This window comes from Rutidosis leptorrhynchoides, chromosome 1, assembly GCF_046630445.1.
Source record: "Rutidosis leptorrhynchoides isolate AG116_Rl617_1_P2 chromosome 1, CSIRO_AGI_Rlap_v1, whole genome shotgun sequence".
Taxonomy (NCBI): domain Eukaryota; kingdom Viridiplantae; phylum Streptophyta; class Magnoliopsida; order Asterales; family Asteraceae; genus Rutidosis; species Rutidosis leptorrhynchoides.
In genome coordinates, this window is record NC_092333.1 from 481,147,569 (window position 1) to 481,169,596 (window position 22,028).

General features: G+C 33.9%; 1 protein-coding gene and 1 pseudogene across 1 annotated transcript; both read left to right on the forward strand.

Annotated features, from left to right (window-relative positions):
• Positions 1-569: 569 nt before the first annotated feature.
• LOC139840071 (uncharacterized) lies at positions 570-1,779 on the forward strand. The gene is made up of 2 exons (XM_071830294.1): positions 570-1,527; positions 1,721-1,779. Exons 1-2 carry the CDS (start codon positions 570-572, stop codon positions 1,777-1,779), a joined length of 1,017 nt encoding a protein of 338 aa, XP_071686395.1.
• An 863-nt stretch (positions 1,780-2,642) lies between these two features.
• LOC139840079 (uncharacterized) lies at positions 2,643-20,878 on the forward strand (annotated as a pseudogene).
• Positions 20,879-22,028: the final 1,150 nt, after the last annotated feature.

The window sequence follows — 22,028 nt, forward strand, 5'->3', positions numbered from 1 at the left end:
TTTTATACCGTCTTATGTGTGGTTAGACACTAGTTTCGATTCATCAACTCATCCATGAATGCCGTTACTTTGATTGTTGAAAACTATAAATTTGTAAGATGAAACTTAAATGGCTTACCAAGATCTGGCTTCTTTAGGTAGAGATGTGTACACAGAGATTGTAGCTTTAAATCATATTCTCCATTTAATTTAATTTAATTTGAATTAAAACAACAGAAAAGAATTAATACTACACCAACAAAGTTGGTTTACATTTTCTTACAATTCCATTAATAAAATATAAATATAAATACATAAAAGGTAGGACAGAGTAATTATACCCAGTCACACCACCATCAATCCCATTTTCTCCATATATATACATATACATATATCATATAATACATACTGTAATCTATACATATAAAAAGATATATAAAGAGAATATTAATTAAATTCCGTACTAATATTAGGCTTCATCTTCTTATTCTTCTTCTTCTTTAAACTCACCTCCAAATACGACTCTGTTTTCCTCAAATTGCACAATCACTCAATCAATTTCATACATATATACATAAGATTATAACTAAATGAGGTGTAGAAAACACTATACCGATCTCAGTAGTATCGTCGGCGTCTGCGGTTCGTGCCTCCGTGAACGCCTAATTTCTCTAATTGCAGCTCAACAAAACTCACAGTTACAAGCTCAAACTCTAGAAGATAAATTAGTGTTCCCGCGCTCTGTTTCTCCGTACATCAGTCGCCCGAAATCAGATATTTCCGGTTATTCAAATGGACCGGTCAACGGTCAACGAAACGGTGATCGAAACCGTCATCATAGCGTTTCGGATCAGATGTTTTTTAGAACGCCTCAGGTAGGTCCGATCGCCGGAGATTATAATCCGTACCTTAAGAAGAAGAAGAAGAAACAACACAGTTTTATTCGGTTCTCTTTGATATGGAATTTATTCAGATCTAAAAAAGGAAACGAGTATTCGGATTCGGTTTCGTATTCGAATCCTAGGGTTTCGGTTTCGAATGGATCGTGCGGCGGCGGTGACGCTGCCACGTCATCAATGTCATCACCGTCGTGGTTTTCGAACATTAGGTACGGTACCGGTAGTCGGAAGAAACAGCCGTTTTCTTTTAACGAGCCGTCAACGGCGATGCGGAAGGTGTATTGTCCGGATCGAGGCATGTCACCGGCGAGATACTCGGATTATGGCGGTCCAGAAGACGAGTTTCACGACGCATCTAGTGGATATGAATCATGTGAATCGAGAAAACAGACGCCGTGGAGAACGCCGGCGCATTCATCGGTCAGGCGTGGTGGTGGTGGTGCCGGAATGAATGTTTCTGGATTAACGTTCTGTTTAAGTCCGTTAGTTCGAGCAAGTCCTTGCCGGAATTGGAATCAGAAAGGAATGTCGACGGTGGCGGAAGGCGGTGATATTAGAGCTCCGGTGAAGCCTCACCTGTCTAATACAAAGTCCTTCTGCGCAAACAGATCAAGAAAACTTGCTGATTTTGGGAGATTCGATAGCAACCGTTGATTTCAATGCACGTTGACCAAGTGAGCGAAACACATTTGACTGTGTGTAAATTACTATTTCACCCTTGGTAGTGGAGTGTGTTGAAGTATTAAAGTATGGAGTATCTTTAAAACCTGAGTGTGTTAAAAAAAAGACTTTTCACCCCTTTTTTTTTTTTTTTTTTTTTTTTTTTTTTTTATATTGTGTAGTTTACATGTTGAAACTAAAATACAGTGTAATTACAGATTTACCATCAATATCAATTTAATGGGGCTAGGTAATGGCAGGGGAAAATTTGTAGTATTGTTTTCAGACCACTTTTAACCGTGCTTGCCTATGAAGTGCTTGCCTATGAAGTCAAAAGCATAATGTACTTTTTGATGAGTGTTAGATTTGAGTGTTAATTTTGTAGTGTGTGATGTGATAAAATATTATTGATCTTGGGTATAAAATATATTAATTAAAAATATATATAAATTAATGCTAAATTTTGATTGGCTAGAGGGGATTTGACCCTTTTTGCCATATCCGTCAACCATATGACTAACTCCCTTTTTTCATAAGTTAAATTTTACGGAGTGATTGGATTAAGTTATATCGATTGTTAAGGTACTTCTTTACGTATTTATATATATATTTAAAAAAATTTATTGATTAATCTACAGTATTATTTTTTATATTTTTATCCATTTGTTAATTGAAATTTTTTGAGCAGTGAACATTTGAGTTGGAACGGGGCGCTGGGAAAGAGTGTGGGGCGAAAGACCACACGTTAGACCATTCCCATCGGCAAGTGATGGGGAATGTCTTCATCAACTTCGTGGGAGGGCGCCGATGGCAATGGTGCCGCCCTCGGCCGCCCTCCACCGCCCTCGCCGAGTTTGCCCTGCAATTTTTCGTGGATAAGCATAACCGAGGACGAAGCAAGAGTGTGATTGTGGCTGTTTAAACGGCTATATAGCCGTTGTAATATTTTTTTTTATTTATTTAATTTTTTTTTTATTTTCAATACCTCCACTATATATATATACTACTATCCCCATATTACATACATCACACTTTTACTCTCATCCCACACTAATATATATCACACTTTTAAACCCTCAATATTACTAAAAAAAATCACTAAAAATGGGTCCAAAATTGGATAGTCTCACAAAATATGCAATAGATGCTGCGAGTTCGGATTTTGGTAATATCGCACTCAATCTGCTGGATATGATAGATCTAGAAGAAGAAGAAGAAATCGTCGAACCGATCCCAAGAGCGCCTAGAAGATTTTTATATAGAGATCGAGAGGGAACCGGTATGCGCTTATGGAATGATTATTTTTCTGATAATCCCACTTTTCCCGGGGATTATTTTCGCAGACGTTATAGAATGAGTCGGCCACTCTTCATACGCATTTGCCAAGGTATAATTAATTATTCTCAGAACCTATTCCGGATTATTTTTTATATTTTCATCAAAGGCGGGATGCTACCGGGTTGCTTGGTTTCAATATTTTTCAAAAATGCACATCCGCGATACGACAATTAGCGTACGGTACTGCACCTGATGCTTTTGATGAGTATGATGTCAAAGCAGGGGGGTATAAAATACTATTAAATTTTAGCAGAAAATACTATTAAATACGATACAATTTTACACAAGATATTTATTTATTTATAGAATGGATATACTTAAACCTTGCTACAACACTTATAGGCAGTGTACCTAATCGTACAGTAGTGTAGTTTTTAGTAAGTCCGGTTCGTTCCACAGGGAGATCTTTAAGCAAAGCTCAACGCTATATTAGTTTACTTTTATTAAAATTACAAATATATATATAAGTAATATTATTATTATAAAGGGGGGGTTTTTACCGTTTAATGACCGGTTTGTCGATTTTAAAACTTTAGTCGCAGTTAAAACCTAATGTAAAATATAAAATAAATACAAGACTTTAAATTAAAGCGTAAAGTAAATAACGATAATGAAATTGCGGATAATTAAAAATGCGATAAAATAAAATAACAATAAATAAAAGTGCGATAATTAGAAGTGCAATTAAATATAAAATAAAGGAAATTAAATATGAAATAAAAGAATTATGCTTATTTAAACTTCCGTAATCATGATGTTTGACGTGTTGATTTTAGTTTTATGCCCTTGGGTTAATTGTCCTTTGTCCTGGATTATTCAATATGTCCGTCTGGTTTTTGTCCATAACAGTCCATCAGTCATAAATATAAATTGCAAGTGTCCTTGTCAAATTATTATTATACCCGAAGATAAATATTCCAACTAATTGGGGATTCGAATTGTAACAAGGTTTTAATACTTTGTTTAATGAATACACCAGGTTATCGACTGCGTGTAAACCAAGGTTTTACTACTTTGTTAACAATTACACCAATTACCCTTGAATGTAATTTCACCCCTGTTTTAATTATTCTAGTGGCTATTAATCCATTCCCGTGTCCGGTTAAATGAACGATTATTCGTACATATAAATACCCCGCCCATCGTGTCCGATCGAGTGTATGTGGTAATTTATAGGGACGCCCAATTGTAAATCTTTATATTAACATTAACAAACTTTCATTTAGTTAAACAAATATAAAGCCCATTAATAGCCCATAGCCTAGTTTCCACAAGTGTCGTTCTTTTGTCCAAACCCCAATTATGGTACAAAGCCCAATTACCCAATTTTAGTAATTAGCCCAACATCATGATTACTTCGTTTTAAACAAGCATAATAATAACTTAGCTACGAGACATTAATATAAAAAGGTTGAACATAACTTACAATGATTAAAAATAGCGTAGCGTTACACGGACAGAATTTCGACTTACACCCTTACAACATTCGCTAACATACCCTTATTATTAGAATTATAATTAAAATTAAAATATAAATTATAAATATAAATATATTACTTCGTATGAAGAGAAGAGAAAAAATGATATGTTTTTGATCAGAATTCGGGTTGATTTTATAGCCAGATTTGATTTTTGGGGCTCCGCGACTCGCGGCAAAAAGCCCTTCAAACTCCGCGAGTCGCGGAGAGGTATTTTCATTTCTGGCCCTTGGAGTTTCTGGCTGCCGACGGTTTTAATAATATATATATATAATATATATATAATTAATATAATTAATTATATATTATATTATATTTATATACATAGTTAACTTGTAATTTTTAGTCCGTTGCGTCGAGCGTTAAGAGTTGACTCTGGTCCCGGTTCCGGTTTTTTGAACGTCCTTGCGTACAATTTAATATCTTGTACTTTGCGTTTTGAATCTTGTACTCTTGTGATTTCGAGACGTTTCTTATCAATAATTGGAACCTTTTTGATTGTCTTTTGTTCTTTTGAGCTTTTTGGTCGTTTGCGTCTTCAAATCGTCGAATCTGTCTTTTGTCTTCACCTTTTATTATTTAAACGAATATCTCTTGTAAATAGAACAATTGCAACTAAAAGCTTGTCTTTCTTGAGGAATAATGCTATGAAATATATGTTCGTTTTTAGCATTATCAAATATTCCCACACTTGAGCGTTGCTTGTCCTCAAGCAATATCGTCTTGAAATACTAGAATCACTTCTTTATTCTTCACACTTTGTACATCAGTGATTTCTATACGGCGGTATAAACAATGGTAGTAACGATATGGTTTACAGTCCCACATGACTATAAAAATTTAGATCCATTAAGGAAATTGGATCTTTATGAAAACATTTGATCTTTTGAAAATTAAATCTAGTTTTTACCCTAGATAAGTTTTCCGGAATAACCCTTTACCGGTGTTTGCAAAATATTTGTGGGTTTGGTGGGTTTCAGATTTGAAAATTTTAGCTCAAAACTTGCGGTTTTGTGTCACCCACTTGCTAACCTTGTATTTGGAAAGCAACACGTCCAGTTTACTTGTTCCGTATATTACCTTTCGGCAAACTACCGTCCGGTTGTAAAGGAAAGCGTTGAACAAGCAACTGTTTAAGGCAATGTCCCGTGACATGCAGATGATTATGGTCTTTTAACGTGTCGGATGCTAGAACTATCCTTGGTAGGAGCGATAGTAAAGATCATCCTATGATTTTTCGGTCTGGCACAAGGTCCTGTCTCCGACCATGCTATGCAACCACCGTTCTTACGGTTGACACCCGATTTAGTTCAGGTGACCTAATGAATTCCAGGTGAATTCCTAGGATTTTACGTTCAATGGTAATGAACGCATTGAAAATGGGTTTTTAGAAAACAAATCGGTTTGTATTTTTGATCAAAATATTTTCTCGTTCAAGCTCGAGTTTAGATATCATTGAATTCCATGAGTTTGTAATTCTCAATATTTAAGGTCAATCTCTAGGATTGAGTAATATCAGTCTTAAAAGCTGATTTTTAATCTTTAAGGAGATTATCCTTTCTGGGGATCTGATTCATTAGTCTTATCCAGCTAATTTGCACGGTGCCTCCCCATTGTACGAGATAAATCCTTCTCATGGTTAGGATAAATCTGACCACTTGGCGACCCTGTTTGATGCTGAGGTCCGTGGATTTCCTGCTGATTTTAGTGATGACTTTTCTAGATTTTTCGTCAACCTACAGCTGGTCTGAACGACAACTTCATGACCTAAATCAAGAAGCGCGTGTCTTTTTCGGAAGACTTTACTTCCTTTTAATGATGGAATTGATTCATCGTGTAGATCCATCTCTTCTTTTCTTTCATTGGGTAAAACAGTTTAGTTTAGTTCAAAGCAAAAGTATTTTCAGTTATTTGTTACAAATATATGTGGCATATGTTTAAAATAACTTGGTAAATTTTCCCACACTTGGCTTTTTATTTTTCTTTTTATCGTCCTCTATTCCATTTTAAATGAATTTTAACATTTTAGTTTGTTTCTCAATTTATGTCCTTTCCGAGGTAACAATAATTTCGGTGTTAAAACCTAGTTTTATCGTTCATAAATATGTATAAACATGATTTGAATTCATTTAATTAAAAATTTCACAAAATTTTACTAGAATTGGGTAGTCAGTATATAAGACTAGGGCTGTTCTTTTTTATCAGAGAGCACTAGATTCTAATACAACTACTGCTTTACTAGTATTTTTAATGGTAACCAAGTGTTTAATATAAAAATTTTAAAATCCGAAAGAATTTAACCCCTTCCCACACTTAAGATCTTGCAATGCCCTCATTTGCAAGAAATCAGTAACAATTTAAATTATTGAGGGTGATTTGTGTGAAAATGATTAAATTTTTACCAAAGTTTCCAAATATATTGGCGTTTGTTTGCTGAATGATAAATGGTGCACGTCATTTGTTCATTCCGTCTTGTTGTTATTTCACATGTATTTTGCATCATTGTCGTCAAAATTACTTGCTTTTGCTGAACTTAATGCCAGTCTTTGAAAATGCGTTGTTTTACCCTGTTGTGTACATAAGATAAACTGCAAACATATATACATATTTTTGAAGTTTGGTATATTACCCCACATTCAAAAATTATTAAAATCTAAGAATAAAAGTTAGATAAATATAAAAATGATTACAATATTAACAAAAAATATTAAACATATCAATAATTACAAATTACAAAATAAAAATAAAAATAAGTAAACTAAGGATGATATTGGTACCAATAGGGGTTCCACGCATAACCATAAGTGCTATAGAATGCCTCGGCAGGGTCATACGTAGGATATGGTGGCTGCATCTCTATCGACCAAGGAGGGAAGACGGGTTTTGGTGTAGGAATATAGTTTCTACCTATGTGTTGGCAATGTGCTATGATCTGGTTCTGATGAACTTGCCAATCTTCAAATGCTCTCTGTCTAGCATTTTCGTATTCCTGAGAAGCTATAAACCTATGCATTTCTTGCCCCCCTCCTACATTACCTTGTTCCTGGTTTCTCTCTACCTGTGGATGTCTACCATTGTATCGTACTGCGGCGTTATTTCGCCGCTTCAACACTTTCGCACCATGGTACACATTTAAACCTATAGTGTCGCGGGGTTCCGGCTCTTCTACTAATAATCCCCCCCGACTTATATCCACACCGAGATATTCACCAATCAAAGTAATAAAAATACCACCTCCTATTATGCTATGTGGACGCATCCCTCGAACCATAGCTGATAAATAATAACCCACACAATATGGTATACTTACAGCGCTGTGTGGGTCTCGAATACACATATGGTAAAACAAATCTTGTTCATTTACCTTTTCTTTGTTTTTACCCCTTTGTGTAATCGAGTTAGCTAAAAACCTATGTATTACTCTTAATTCGGCTCTATCTATATCCAAATAAGAGTAGTTTCCTCCTTTAAAACGGTGGTGGCTTGTCATTTGACTCCACACACCGTGTGTATCAAAATTCTCATCTATTTTCCTACCGTTTAGTATCAATCCTCTACAATCGGCAGACGCTAATTCCTCAGGCGTATATATACGTAAAGCCTGAGCCATGTCCAGTAAAGACATGTGGCGCATCGAACCGCCTAACAAAAATCTAATAAAAGAACGATCGGTTAAACTGGCTACCCGATCATTCAACTCTATACTACATAACAACTCTTCACACCATACTTTATATACAGGTCTGCGTATGGTGAATAAACATATCCAGTCATTAAAAGAAGAATTACCATACCTCTGTACCAGTAATTCCCTAATTGGCCCGGCCAATTCTACAGCTTCCAAGGGTCCCCATTCTATGACCCTCGGTACCTCAACAACCTTAGAGTGAAGAGTATGCAAACCCCGTTGATATTTTGGATAATCTATCCAAAGTCTGTCAAATCGCAGGTTCGGGTGCAACTGCTCCAAGTGCATATCTGAAAAGGTCATGACTGGATGAGGTACATCCTGCTTGTAGTAGTTATCTACCTCCTGTTGTTCCAAGTTCTCAGCAGGAGCATGGCGGGCTTGGGATGAAGATTCACCCCTTTCAGTCTGCAAAACACATCAAACACAAATTTTGTGCATCCAAATATGCATTAGTGTCAGCAAAATCATCAATCAAAATAATTACAATGACATTATCAATTTATATCAAACTTAAGCTTATTTTCACATTTTTATCAATTCTACACTTTTTCAAATAAGCATATACGAAAATTTTCGCCAAGTTCATAAGCATTCAACTCAAATAACATGTCAAAATAATCATTACTAGCAAATAAACAAGTCTCAAATGGCATTATCTTTCAAAAATCAAGTTCATGAATTTTGGACTTGAAAAAGTCCACTTTAATTCTCAAAATCATGTTTAGGCTCAAAGTTTGGATCATTTAACTACCTAGACATGTTACACTACTCAATTTAGCAATAATTCATGACAAAAATCGGCCATAACCTGTTTATATCAAAAAGCCCCAAATTGCTCAAGAACACAAACCCTAGATTCTAAAGATTTTGAAGTTTTTGGCTTCAAATCATGTTAACAAGCATCAATCTAGGTTATACATGCATAATATACTAACAATTTAACACTAATTACACTAAAAATTAACAAAATTCAAATTATGAAAATATGCTCAAGAACACACTAAAATTCGGATTTAAAGGTGATTTGGGGTGTAATTGTACCTGTTTTCTTGAGTAGTTCCTAGATATCATCCTTCTCAACATGATTGTAGTGAAAAATTTGAAGATTAACGGTGAAAAATTGAGTTTTTGGGATGATTTTTGTGGGTTTTTTCGGGTTTTTTTTCGAGTGTTTATGCAGTATGTTTGTGTGTGTTGTGTATACAGATCGTGCAGCTGGTTTTATTTTTTTTCTGTAATTTGGTCCCTCCGCGAGTCGCGGAGGTTTGTACTGCAAACTCCGCGAGTCGCGGAGTTATTTTTTTTTTTTTTTTTTTTTTTTTTTTTTTTTTTTTTTTTTTAATATAATCTTTAACTTATAAAACAATTAAGAAATTAATTTTAAAATTTTGTTTCCCTTGTTATTTAGGACGAGGTCGTTTCGGATCGATGTCCTAGTCCGTCCCTCGACAAAATTTTAAAATTTGTCTTTTTGTAGCGATTGTTTTAAAAAGCTAAGATTTTTGGGTTTTTTAATGTTTTTGGCATACTTTAAATCAACAAGATTAAAAATATTGATAATAAAAGTTCTCGTCCCTTCCTCGGGTAAAGCAATTTCGGTTCAAAGACCTAGTCTTCAACTTACGACGAATTTTAAAAATCATATTTTTAACTTAATGAGATAAAGTAAATTTTTGTTTTTAAATTCACACAACTTAAATATAAAATTCAAAATTAAAATTAAAAATTCACACCAAACTCAAAATTTAAAATGCATAAAATTAAAAATTAATATTTTAAAAATTAAAAATTCACACCAAACTTAATTTAAAAATTTATAAATTCATACCAAACTTATATTAATTTTTCAAATATTTACAATTTTAAAAATATTGTTTTTACAAAGTTTACAATATTAATTTAAGATTTAAATATTAAGATTAAAAACATGGTAAAAATAAATTTAAAAATCTTTTTATCTTTTTATCCCACTTTAATCAGTCAAATATTATCAAAAATATGCGCCCCTCTTTTCGGTAAAGTAATTTCGGTTCCAAGACCTAATTTAACTCATGACGAATTTTTGAAATATTTTGGGTTGATTGATTAAAGATATTTATACCTTAAGAATAAACGTTAAATTTCGCAGTGATGTAATAAATTTTTGAACGATATCAATAATTTCGGTCGCCAAACCTAATTTTATTTAATACCAATTTAATACTTTTTAGCGAAAAAATTAGCGTTTATTATCAAAAGGTTAAAAATAAAAATAAAAATAAAAACTGTACAGACATACCTGTGAAATAGATTTCTTAGTTATATGATCTATTATATTCATAAGATAGTCGGTTTAATTGGTCTTCCATGGCTGCATAGGCGTAACCTCGAGCATTCATTGTCTTTTCTTCTAAACATATGAACGGTCCGTCTCTGCATAAAGTAACAAATTCGGTATTTGAATAGGTTTGATTATTTGAACATTTACCTCCATGTGACCATTTTCCGCATTTGTGACATTTTTCTAGGTGTCGTGCTCTTCTTTTCGCTGCGGATTTTGATTTTCCTTTACCAAATTGTAACTTATTATCTTCGCATCTGGATCCTTTTCTAACTCCGTCCATTCTTTCTCTGATTACTGATACTAATTCACTCGGTAGTATATCATTATTTCTTTTAGTGATCAAAGCGTGTAGCATTAGACCATGGTTTAGTTCACAGGCAGTCTTCATTTTGTAAAAACCTAAAAAAATAAAAATTCAGAATGGGGGGAGAAGACTAGTTCTTTAGGGTCTGCTAGGGAAAGACCATACGTGTTCCATTTTCGAGAACTACACGAAAACAGACAATCTAACTCTAACAGAAATACATATTATCCTTTAAAGACTTGATTCTCCCCACACTTAGTTAGCTGTGGTGTCGAAATTGTGATTAACTTCGTTGTCGACTTCCATCGGACCCTGTATGTAATGTTTAACTCTGTGACCATTAACTTTAAATTCAATCCCATTTGAATTTATCAATTCTATCGTTCCGTATGGGAAAACTCTTTTGACTATAAATGGTCCAGACCATCTTGATTTCAATTTTCCAGGAAATAGCTTGAATCGTGAATTGAAAAGAAGAACTCTGTCTCCTTCTTTGAATTCTTTTGAACTTCTGATTCTTTTATCATGCCATTTCTTCGTTCTTTCTTTATAGATTAACGAATTCTCGTATGCTTCATGTCTTAATTCTTCTAATTCGTTTAGTTGACTTAATCGTAGACGTCCGGCTTCATGTAAATCAAGATTACATGTCTTCAAAGCCCAAAATGCTTTGTGTTCAATTTCTACTGGAAGATGACATGCTTTTCCATACACAAGTCTAAAAGGTGTGGTTCCAATTGGAGTTTTGTAGGCTGTTCTAAAAGCCCAGAGTGCATCCTCCAATTTAATGGACCATTCCTTCGGATTTGATCCTACGGTTTTCTCAAGAATACGTTTTAAAGCTCGGTTTGTATTTTCAACTTGTCCACTTGTTTGTGGATGATATGCGGTGGAGATTTTATGAGTTACTCCATATCTTTTAAGAACTTTTTCAAGTTGATTATTACAGAAATGAGTACCCCGATCACTTATTAAAGCTTTCGGTGTTCCAAACCTTGCAAAAAGACGTTTTAAAAAATTTACTACAACTCGTGCATCGTTAGTTGGGAGAGCTTGTGCTTCCGCCCATTTAGATACATAATCAATGGCTACGAGTATATATAGATTATTATGAGATTTTGGAAATGGACCCATAAAGTCAATACCCCAAATGTCAAATACTTCACATACTTGGATGACATTTTGTGGCATTTCATCACGTTGACTTATTTTTCCGGCCCTTTGACATGCATCACAGGATTTGTAAAGAAGGTGTGCGTCTTTGTAAATTGTAGGCCAATAGAATCCAGCTTCATAAACTTTTCTTGCTGTTAGTTGAGGCCCATAATGCCCTCCTGTTGGTCCTGTGTGACAATGATTTAAAATTTTACTAGCTTCATCTCCAAATACGCATCGGCGTATTATTCCATCGGGACAACTTTTAAACAGATGTGGATCTTCCCAGAAATAGTGTTTTATATCACTGAAGAATTTCTTTCGTCTTTGGTACGATAATCCTTTTTCAAGGAATCCACAAACTAAGTAGTTTGCATAGTCTGCAAACCATGGGATTTCTTTATAATCTATCTTCAATAGATATTCATCAGGAAAGTTGTCTTGTATGGCTGATTCATTCAGAACTTCTAATTCGGGATTTTCAAGACGAGAAAGATGATCAGCGGCGAGATTTTCTGCTCCTTTTTTATCTCGGATTTCAATATCAAACTCTTGTAAGAGTAAAATCCAACGGATTAATCTTGGTTTAGCATCTTGTTTTGAAAATAGGTATCTAAGAGCAGAATGGTCGGTATAGACCACCGTTTTTGCTAGAACGAGATATGATCGAAATTTGTCAAAAGCAAAGACAATAGCAAGGAGTTCTTTTTCAGTAGTTGTATAGTTCGTTTGTGCTCCTTGTAATGTCTTACTAGCATAATATATAGGTTGAAATCGTTTTTCAATCCTCTGTCCTAAAACGGCTCCCATTGCAAAATCACTTGCATCGCACATTAGTTCAAATGGTAGATTCCAATTTGGTGTTATCATGATCGGTGCATTAGTAAGTTTCTCTTTAAGAATATTAAAAGATTTGATACACTCATCTGTAAAGATGAATGGTGCATCCTTTTCTAGGAGTTTATTCATAGGAGTGGCAATTTTAGAAAAATCTTTTATGAAACGTCGGTAAAAACCGGCATGCCCTAGAAAACTCCTAACTCCTCTAACATTGGTGGGATGTGGAAGTTTAGCAATTACATCTACTTTAGCTCTATCCACTTCAATTCCTTCTTTTGAAATTTTATGTCCAAGAACGATGCCTTCTTTAACCATGAAATGGCATTTCTCCCAATTAAGTACTAGATTTGATTTTTCGCATCTAATTAGCATTCGTTCCAGATTAACTAGACATGATTTAAATGTATCACCGAAGACTGAAAAGTCATCCATGAATACTTCCATGCATTCTTCTATCATGTCGTGAAAAATCGCCATCATACACCTTTGAAAGGTTGCAGGGGCGTTGCAAAGTCCAAATGGCATTCTTTTGTAAGCAAAAGTACCATAAGGGCACGTGAATGTGGTTTTCTCTTGATCTTCGGGTGCTATTGGAATTTGAAAATATCCGGAAAATCCATCTAGAAAACAATAGTAACTATTTCCGGCTAATCTTTCCAACATTTGATCAATGAAAGGTAAGGGAAAGTGATCTTTTCTGGTGGCGTCATTTAATTTTCTATAATCAATACATACACGCCATCCTGTTACAGTCCTAGTAGGAATAAGCTCATTTTTCTCATTTGTGATGACAGTCATGCCACCCTTCTTAGGCACGCATTGAACTGGGCTTACCCATGGACTATCAGAAATTGGATATATCAAACCTGCATCTAGCAGTTTAATAATCTCTTTCTTAACTACATCTTGCATATTAGGATTTAGTCTTCGTTGACGTTGCACATACGTTTTATGACCTTCTTCCATAAGGATTTTATGTGTGCAATACGAAGGACTTATTCCTTTAATATCATGAATCTTCCATGCAATGGCTGGTTTATGAGCTTTCAACACAGAAATGAGTTGTGATTTCTCATTTTCAGTAAGAGAAGACGATATTATTACAGGTAATTCAGATTCACCATGTAAATAAGCGTATTCCAAATGGTTTGGAAGTGGCTTTAACTCTAATTTCGGAGGTTCTTCTATTGATGATTTATATCGATATCTGTCTTCTTCTTTTAGCATTTGAATTTCTTCTGTTGTTGGTTCATATCCATTAGCTATAAGTGTAGCTAACATTTCAGCTTCATCAATTGGTTCATTACCTTCTCCTAAAGAACATTCTCCTGTTCCTTGTAATTCTGGAAATTCTTCTAATAATTCTGCATGTGCATCTATAGTTTGAATATAATAACATGTATCATCTGCAGATTGTGGTTGTTGCATGGCTCTATCCACTGAAAAGGTAACACTCTCATCCTCTATACTTAGGGTCAGTTTCTTACCGAACACGTCTATCATTGCTTTAGCCGTGTTTAAGAATGGTCTTCCTAATATGAGAGGAACTTGAGAATCTTCTTCCATGTCCAAAACAACAAAATCTACTGGGAATACTAAAGTACCAACTTTAACTAGCATGTTCTCCATTATCCCTCTAGGATATTTTATTGATCTATCGGCTAGTTGTATGCTTATTCTGGTTGGTTTCAATTCTCCAAGGTCTAGTTTAGCGTATAGTGAATACGGCATTAGATTTATACTAGCACCTAAGTCTGCCAATGCTTCTATTGAACTAAGACTACCCAGAAAACATGGAATTGTGAAACTTCCTGGATCAGATAGTTTTTCTGGTATCTTATTCAACAGCACTGCTGAACAATTAGCATTCATAGTAACAGCCGAGAGTTCTTCCATTTTCTTTCTATTCGTGATTAGATCTTTCAAGAATTTAGCATACCTTGGCATTCCTGAAATCACATCAATGAAAGGAAGATTTACATTTATTTGTTTAAACATATCCAAGAATTTGGATTGCTCGGCTTCAAGTTTTTCTTTCTTCATTTTACTTGGGTAAGGAAGTGGTGGTTGGTATGGTTTAACATAAGGTTTATCCTTAACTGTGTTATCTTTATTAACCTTTTCAACTACCGGTTCTTTTTCCTTATCCTGATCAGGTTGTGGTTCTTGTGGAGTAGGAATAGTTTCATCAGAAGTTACAGGTATTTCAGGTGGTTTAAGTGTTGTACCACTTCTTGTGGTAATAGCTTTAGCTGTTTCATTCCGGGGGTTAGCATTTGTATCGCTTGGTAGACTTCCCGGTTTTCTTTCACCTATTAACCTTGCTAGGTTACTTACTTCTTGTTCCAGATTTTGAATAGAAGCTTGTTGATTTCTAAATGCTTGAGCATTTTGTTCATTGGTTTGTTTTTGAGATGTGAAAAACTGCGTTTGAGTTTCAACTAGCTTCGTCATCATATCTTCTAAATTCGGCTTTTTATCATCGGTTTGTTGTGGTGGTTTGTTTTGAAAATTCGGTCTTTGCTGATTATAAGTATTATTGGATACTTGTTGATTGCTAGGACCTTGTTGGTTGTTGTATGGAATATTTCGGTTATAATTCTGGTTTTGATTGTAAATCGGTCTTGGCGGTTGATAATTATTCTGATAATTATTTCCAGGCCTTTGGTTTATGTATGAAATATTCTCTCTTTGTTCCATTGTTAATTCAATATTTAGACAATCTTTTGTCAAATGTGGTCCTCCACACTGCTCACAACTAATTCGTATAGCATGAATATCTTTAGTCATCTTTTCCATTCGTCTCTCGAAAGCATCTATCTTTGCGGAAATGGAATCTAAGTCATGGCTAGAATCGGCTCTAGCTGCTTTAGATGATCTAATGATGTCTTTTTCTTGGTGCCACTCATGTGAGTGGGAAGCAGTATTATCAATAATTTTGTACGCATCAGTTTCGGTTTTCTTCATAATCGAACCACCAGCTGCTATATCTATGTCTTTTCTTGTAGTGATGTCGCATCCTTGGTAAAATATTTGTACTATTTGACAGGTGTCTAAACCATGTTGCGGACATCCTCTTAATAACTTTCCATATCTTGTCCACGCCTCATATAGAGTTTCATTTGGCTTTTGTGTGAACGTAACAATTTCTGCTTGAAGTCTTACGGCTTTAGATGCAGGAAAGAATTGTTTAAGAAATTTGTCAATTAAAACATCCCATGTATCGATCGCCCCTTCAGGTAACGATTCCAACCAATCTTTGGCTTCTCCCTTTAAAGTCCAGGGAAATAACATGAGATATATCTGTTCATCCTCCACTTCTCGGATTTTAAATAGTGTGCAGATCCTATTAAAGGTACGTAGATGTTCATTTGGATCTTCCTTCGGCGCACCACTAAATTGGCATTGATTAGTCACCATGTGTAGAATTTGTCCTTTGATTTCATAATCTGGCGCATTAATGTCTGGATGAGTAATTGCGTGACCTTGGCCAGTGCGTTTAGCTCTCATTCGGTCTTCCATACTTAAAGGTTCCAGATTCTCCATAATTGAATTTGTTGACTCGGTATCAATAGATGATTCTGATTTAATGGTTCGTTCCTCAACAATCTCTGTTTGAATGATTGGTGGTTCCGGAGGAAAGTTTAATGGTTCAGGATCTATGAACCGTTCCTGAATATTTTCTGGATTCTCAATTGTGAGGTCGGGTTCAAAAAATGTATTATCGGTATTTTGAACTGAAGTACTTGGTCGACTGGATGACGATTCTAAAGAAAAATCAACGGCGGTTATATTTGTTAAACGATGTCTTGATCGAGTTACAGGTGGTGAACGTACAAAAGGTGATGAACGTCTTGCTCGGTGCATTCACTGAATATCTTATTAGTTTTAAAAAGGAAAGAAAAATTATAATAAGTTATCCAATTAATAGACTTTTCTGATTTTGCCCACGTTTCGAATAGCCAAAAGATGCAGCAGAGGGGCAGGATTCGTTTGGTCTCAATATAATTGAGGACTGTTTGGCTCCAATAACCCGGTCCACGTACAAATCCAACTATTACTACGAACCAGAAAATTTTGATGTCTATCAATTTAACCACTTAAAATAAATTTTCGTAATTTTAAGAAATTTAGATAAGAAGTAGAATAAAATTCTAAGTCCTAAAACTAGAATAGCGAGAAATAAGAGAGAAAAAGATTGCGCTTCGAAAAATGTCGAAAAAGAAAAAATGGTTGAAAAATAAAAGGTGACGGAAAAATAAAAGAAACTTATCAAAACTTAAAAATACTTAACTAATTTAACCTTATTACTACAACTAACTTAAAATTATAATCGCAAATTGAAATTACTAATTGGAATGATAATTGATACATAGTAAAAGGTCTAAAAATATTAAAGCTTACAGGAAAAACTAAATCCCAAATGGAAATAACTTAAAAAGAAACTAAAACTTAAAAAGGCGTCGCAAAATTCTAAAGCACCTAAATCTTAGTCTAAAGAAAAAGCACTTAAGGAATTCTACGGCAAAGCCTAAAAATCTAGGAGTAAAAATAACTATAGCTAAAACTAAGTTTAAAATTAATTATGAGCTAAAAAATACAAAAGTTACGCTACAACGATTAAAAAGGTACAAAATATAAAAATATACAAAAAGTTGTAAAAAGTACAATTTTTATAAAAATATTATTTTTATATTATTTATTTAATAAAACTACAAATAATACAATTTTAATAAAACTAATTAAACAAAATACATAAATATAAAGTAAAAAGTAAAAATAAAACTAAAATTAATAATAATAATAATAATTAAGTAATTAATAATAATAATAATAAATTAAAACCCGTGATTAGGGTTTTGTCCGTGTGTCAGAAACCCTCCGCGAGTCGCGGCAAATAAAGAGTAAAACCCCGCAAGTCGCGGGGTTCAGGAATTCTGTTGACAGATTGTACTTTTACGCGTTTTTCTTTATTTTTTTTTTTTTATTTATTTTTCTGTTTTCTGTTTTTAATTTAAATAAACGATTTTTAATAAAATTTATATTTTTATAAATTAAAATAAAGATAAAGAAACTTATAAAACTTAAATATTTAACAAAATCCTAAAAATACTTATATTTTTTGTTTTTCTTTTTATATTTTTGAATGATTAAAACGTAATTTTTACAAAAACGACTTTTAATAAAAGTAAATAAAATTTTTTTTTTTTTTTTATTAGCGTTGCGCTTCCGGCTTTTAAGAATGGCTCCCCGGCAGCGGCGCCAAAAATACTTGATGTCAAAGCAGGGGGGTATAAAATACTATTAAATTTTAGCAGAAAATACTATTAAATACGATACAATTTTACACAAGATATTTATTTATTTATAGAATGGATATACTTAAACCTTGCTACAACACTTATAGGCAGTGTACCTAATCGTACAGTAGTGTAGTTTTTAGTAAGTCCGGTTCGTTCCACAGGGAGATCTTTAAGCAAAGCTCAACGCTATATTAGTTTACTTTTATTAAAATTACAAATATATATATAAGTAATATTATTATTATAAAGGGGGGGTTTTTACCGTTTAATGACCGGTTTGTCGATTTTAAAACTTTAGTCGCAGTTAAAACCTAATGTAAAATATAAAATAAATACAAGACTTTAAATTAAAGCGTAAAGTAAATAACGATAATGAAATTGCGGATAATTAAAAATGCGATAAAATAAAATAACAATAAATAAAAGTGCGATAATTAGAAGTGCAATTAAATATAAAATAAAGGAAATTAAATATGAAATAAAAGAATTATGCTTATTTAAACTTCCGTAATCATGATGTTTGACGTGTTGATTTTAGTTTTATGCCCTTGGGTTAATTGTCCTTTGTCCTGGATTATTCAATATGTCCGTCTGGTTTTTGTCCATAACAGTCCATCAGTCATAAATATAAATTGCAAGTGTCCTTGTCAAATTATTATTATACCCGAAGATAAATATTCCAACTAATTGGGGATTCGAATTGTAACAAGGTTTTAATACTTTGTTTAATGAATACACCAGGTTATCGACTGCGTGTAAACCAAGGTTTTACTACTTTGTTAACAATTACACCAATTACCCTTGAATGTAATTTCACCCCTGTTTTAATTATTCTAGTGGCTATTAATCCATTCCCGTGTCCGGTTAAATGAACGATTATTCGTACATATAAATACCCCGCCCATCGTGTCCGATCGAGTGTATGTGGTAATTTATAGGGACGCCCAATTGTAAATCTTTATATTAACATTAACAAACTTTCATTTAGTTAAACAAATATAAAGCCCATTAATAGCCCATAGCCTAGTTTCCACAAGTGTCGTTCTTTTGTCCAAACCCCAATTATGGTACAAAGCCCAATTACCCAATTTTAGTAATTAGCCCAACATCATGATTACTTCGTTTTAAACAAGCATAATAATAACTTAGCTACGAGACATTAATATAAAAAGGTTGAACATAACTTACAATGATTAAAAATAGCGTAGCGTTACACGGACAGAATTTCGACTTACACCCTTACAACATTCGCTAACATACCCTTATTATTAGAATTATAATTAAAATTAAAATATAAATTATAAATATAAATATATTACTTCGTATGAAGAGAAGAGAAAAAATGATATGTTTTTGATCAGAATTCGGGTTGATTTTATAGCCAGATTTGATTTTTGGGGCTCCGCGACTCGCGGCAAAAAGCCCTTCAAACTCCGCGAGTCGCGGAGAGGTATTTTCATTTCTGGCCCTTGGAGTTTCTGGCTGCCGACGGTTTTAATAATATATATATATAATATATATATAATTAATATAATTAATTATATATTATATTATATTTATATACATAGTTAACTTGTAATTTTTAGTCCGTTGCGTCGAGCGTTAAGAGTTGACTCTGGTCCCGGTTCCGGTTTTTTGAACGTCCTTGCGTACAATTTAATATCTTGTACTTTGCGTTTTGAATCTTGTACTCTTGTGATTTCGAGACGTTTCTTATCAATAATTGGAACCTTTTTGATTGTCTTTTGTTCTTTTGAGCTTTTTGGTCGTTTGCGTCTTCAAATCGTCGAATCTGTCTTTTGTCTTCACCTTTTATTATTTAAACGAATATCTCTTGTAAATAGAACAATTGCAACTAAAAGCTTGTCTTTCTTGAGGAATAATGCTATGAAATATATGTTCGTTTTTAGCATTATCAGAGTACTTACATATGGGTCAACAAACATCATATGAATGTTTGAATAATTTTTGTAAAAGTGTATTTCATTTGTACGTTATTGAATATTTGAGAAAACCGACTCCACAAGACGTATAACGTCTTATAACTGCGCATGCTGAAGTACACGGTTTTCCGGGCATGTTGGGTAGTCTAGATTGCATGCATTGGGCATGGAAAAACTGCCCATATAGATACAAAGGTCATTATACAAGAGGCGATCATGGATACCCAACAATCATGTTAGAAGCGGTTGCATCGTATGACTTATGGATTTGGCACGCTTATTTTGGACCCGCCGGTTCAAACAACGACATCAATGTGCTTAATCAATCCGATTTATTTAACGACCTACTTCAAGATAATGCACCTGCGTGTAATTTTTCGGTTAGTGGGTGTAATTTCACTAAAGGTTATTATTTAACCGATGAGATATATCCTGAATGGGCGACTTTGGTTAAGTCTTTCAAAAGTCCACCTACCCCTGAATGTGCGAAATTTAAAAGGTTCCAAGAAGCTGCCCGAAAAGATATTGAACGGGCCTTCGGAGTGCTACAAGGTCGTTGGGCAATAATTAAAAACCCTTCCCGACAATTCTATGTTGAAAGAATCTGAAGAATTATGCACACTTGTGTTATATTACACAACATGATCACCGAGGACAACGAAAGGGTAATGTGTGACCTTGAAGAAAACTATAGGCCCGCTCGTCGTACAAGGAGATCAATTGAAGAAAGGGTTCAAGCGCACATTTGGGTTAATAAAGAATTGCGAGATTCCACCATTCATCATATACTACGACAAAAGCTCATCGAACACATTTGGAATCTTCCTGCAAATTTCCGTGTTCGACACGTACCACAAGTTGGGCCTTCCGGTACAACCGCCAATGATGACGAAGACGAGGACTACGAAGAAGATAAAGACGAGGACAACGAAGAAGACGAAGACTGTTACAACGATGATGAGTAGTTTAATAGTGGTTTTTTTTTTATGTTTAAGTTTATGTAATTTTTAATTTATGTTCAAGTTTTTGTCGTTTTCCTTTTAAAAAAAATGTAACCGTATTAACCTTTGTTGTAATAAATGGACAAAATTTCATTCCTCGTCCCTGAACTTTACATCAAATTTGACTCCTCGTCCTTTTTCTTTTTTTTGTGCATCCCTCGTCCCTAATGTATCACAATTCTACATCCCTCGTCATTTTTTTTGACTCCTCTTCCTTTTTCTTTCTGTCAATTCTACATCCCTCGTCCCTAAAAAGGACGAGGGATGTAGAATTGTGATACATTAGGGATGAGGGATGCACAAAAAAAAAAAAAAGGACGATGAGTCAAATTTGATGTAAAGTTCAGGGACGATGAACGAAATTTTGTCTAATAAATGTGATGTTCAAAAACAATTTTTTATTTGTTATATAATAATAATAATAATAATAATAATAATAATAATAATAATAATAATAATAATAATAATAATAATAATAATAATAATAATAATAATAATAATAATAATAATAATAATAATAATAAAGGAAGTATGTCATGGTTGGCAATGGTGTGTTATGGGAGTGTTATGGGAGGAAATGGTGAGAAAGGAGGAGAGAGAAAGCTGATGTGGCGGTGAGGAAATGGCCATGACGGCGTCATGGTTGGGATTGGTCTTATACCACAGCTAGTTTTGACAAAAGGCACATTTTGATTGGATAATTTGAATATGGCTTTCGTTTATTAACTAAAAATAATAATTTTAATTATAAATAATAAGTGGTTGGTCGACCGCGCGATGCTGCGGTAATTTTATTTTTATAGATGGAAGTCTGTATGGTAGTTGTTGTTTGGCGGATGTATCAGTTTCGTTTGAATCAAATGTAGTTCATAAAGTTGTTGGGTGGTTCAATGTGCCTTGTTGTGGGCTTGTTGAATCACATACAAAGTCTGTCATCCTGTAAGTGGTGTTTAGATCGAGACTTAAGTTAAAGAGCCTGATGTCGTCAGTGTTGGCTGGTATCGTGTAACCCTATATAAATCGAGATGTAAATTGGGTTAACTAAATCTTTGTAATGATTGTGTAAATTGAATAGCACATATTTTAGAGTAAAATGTATTAAATTTTGTTACAT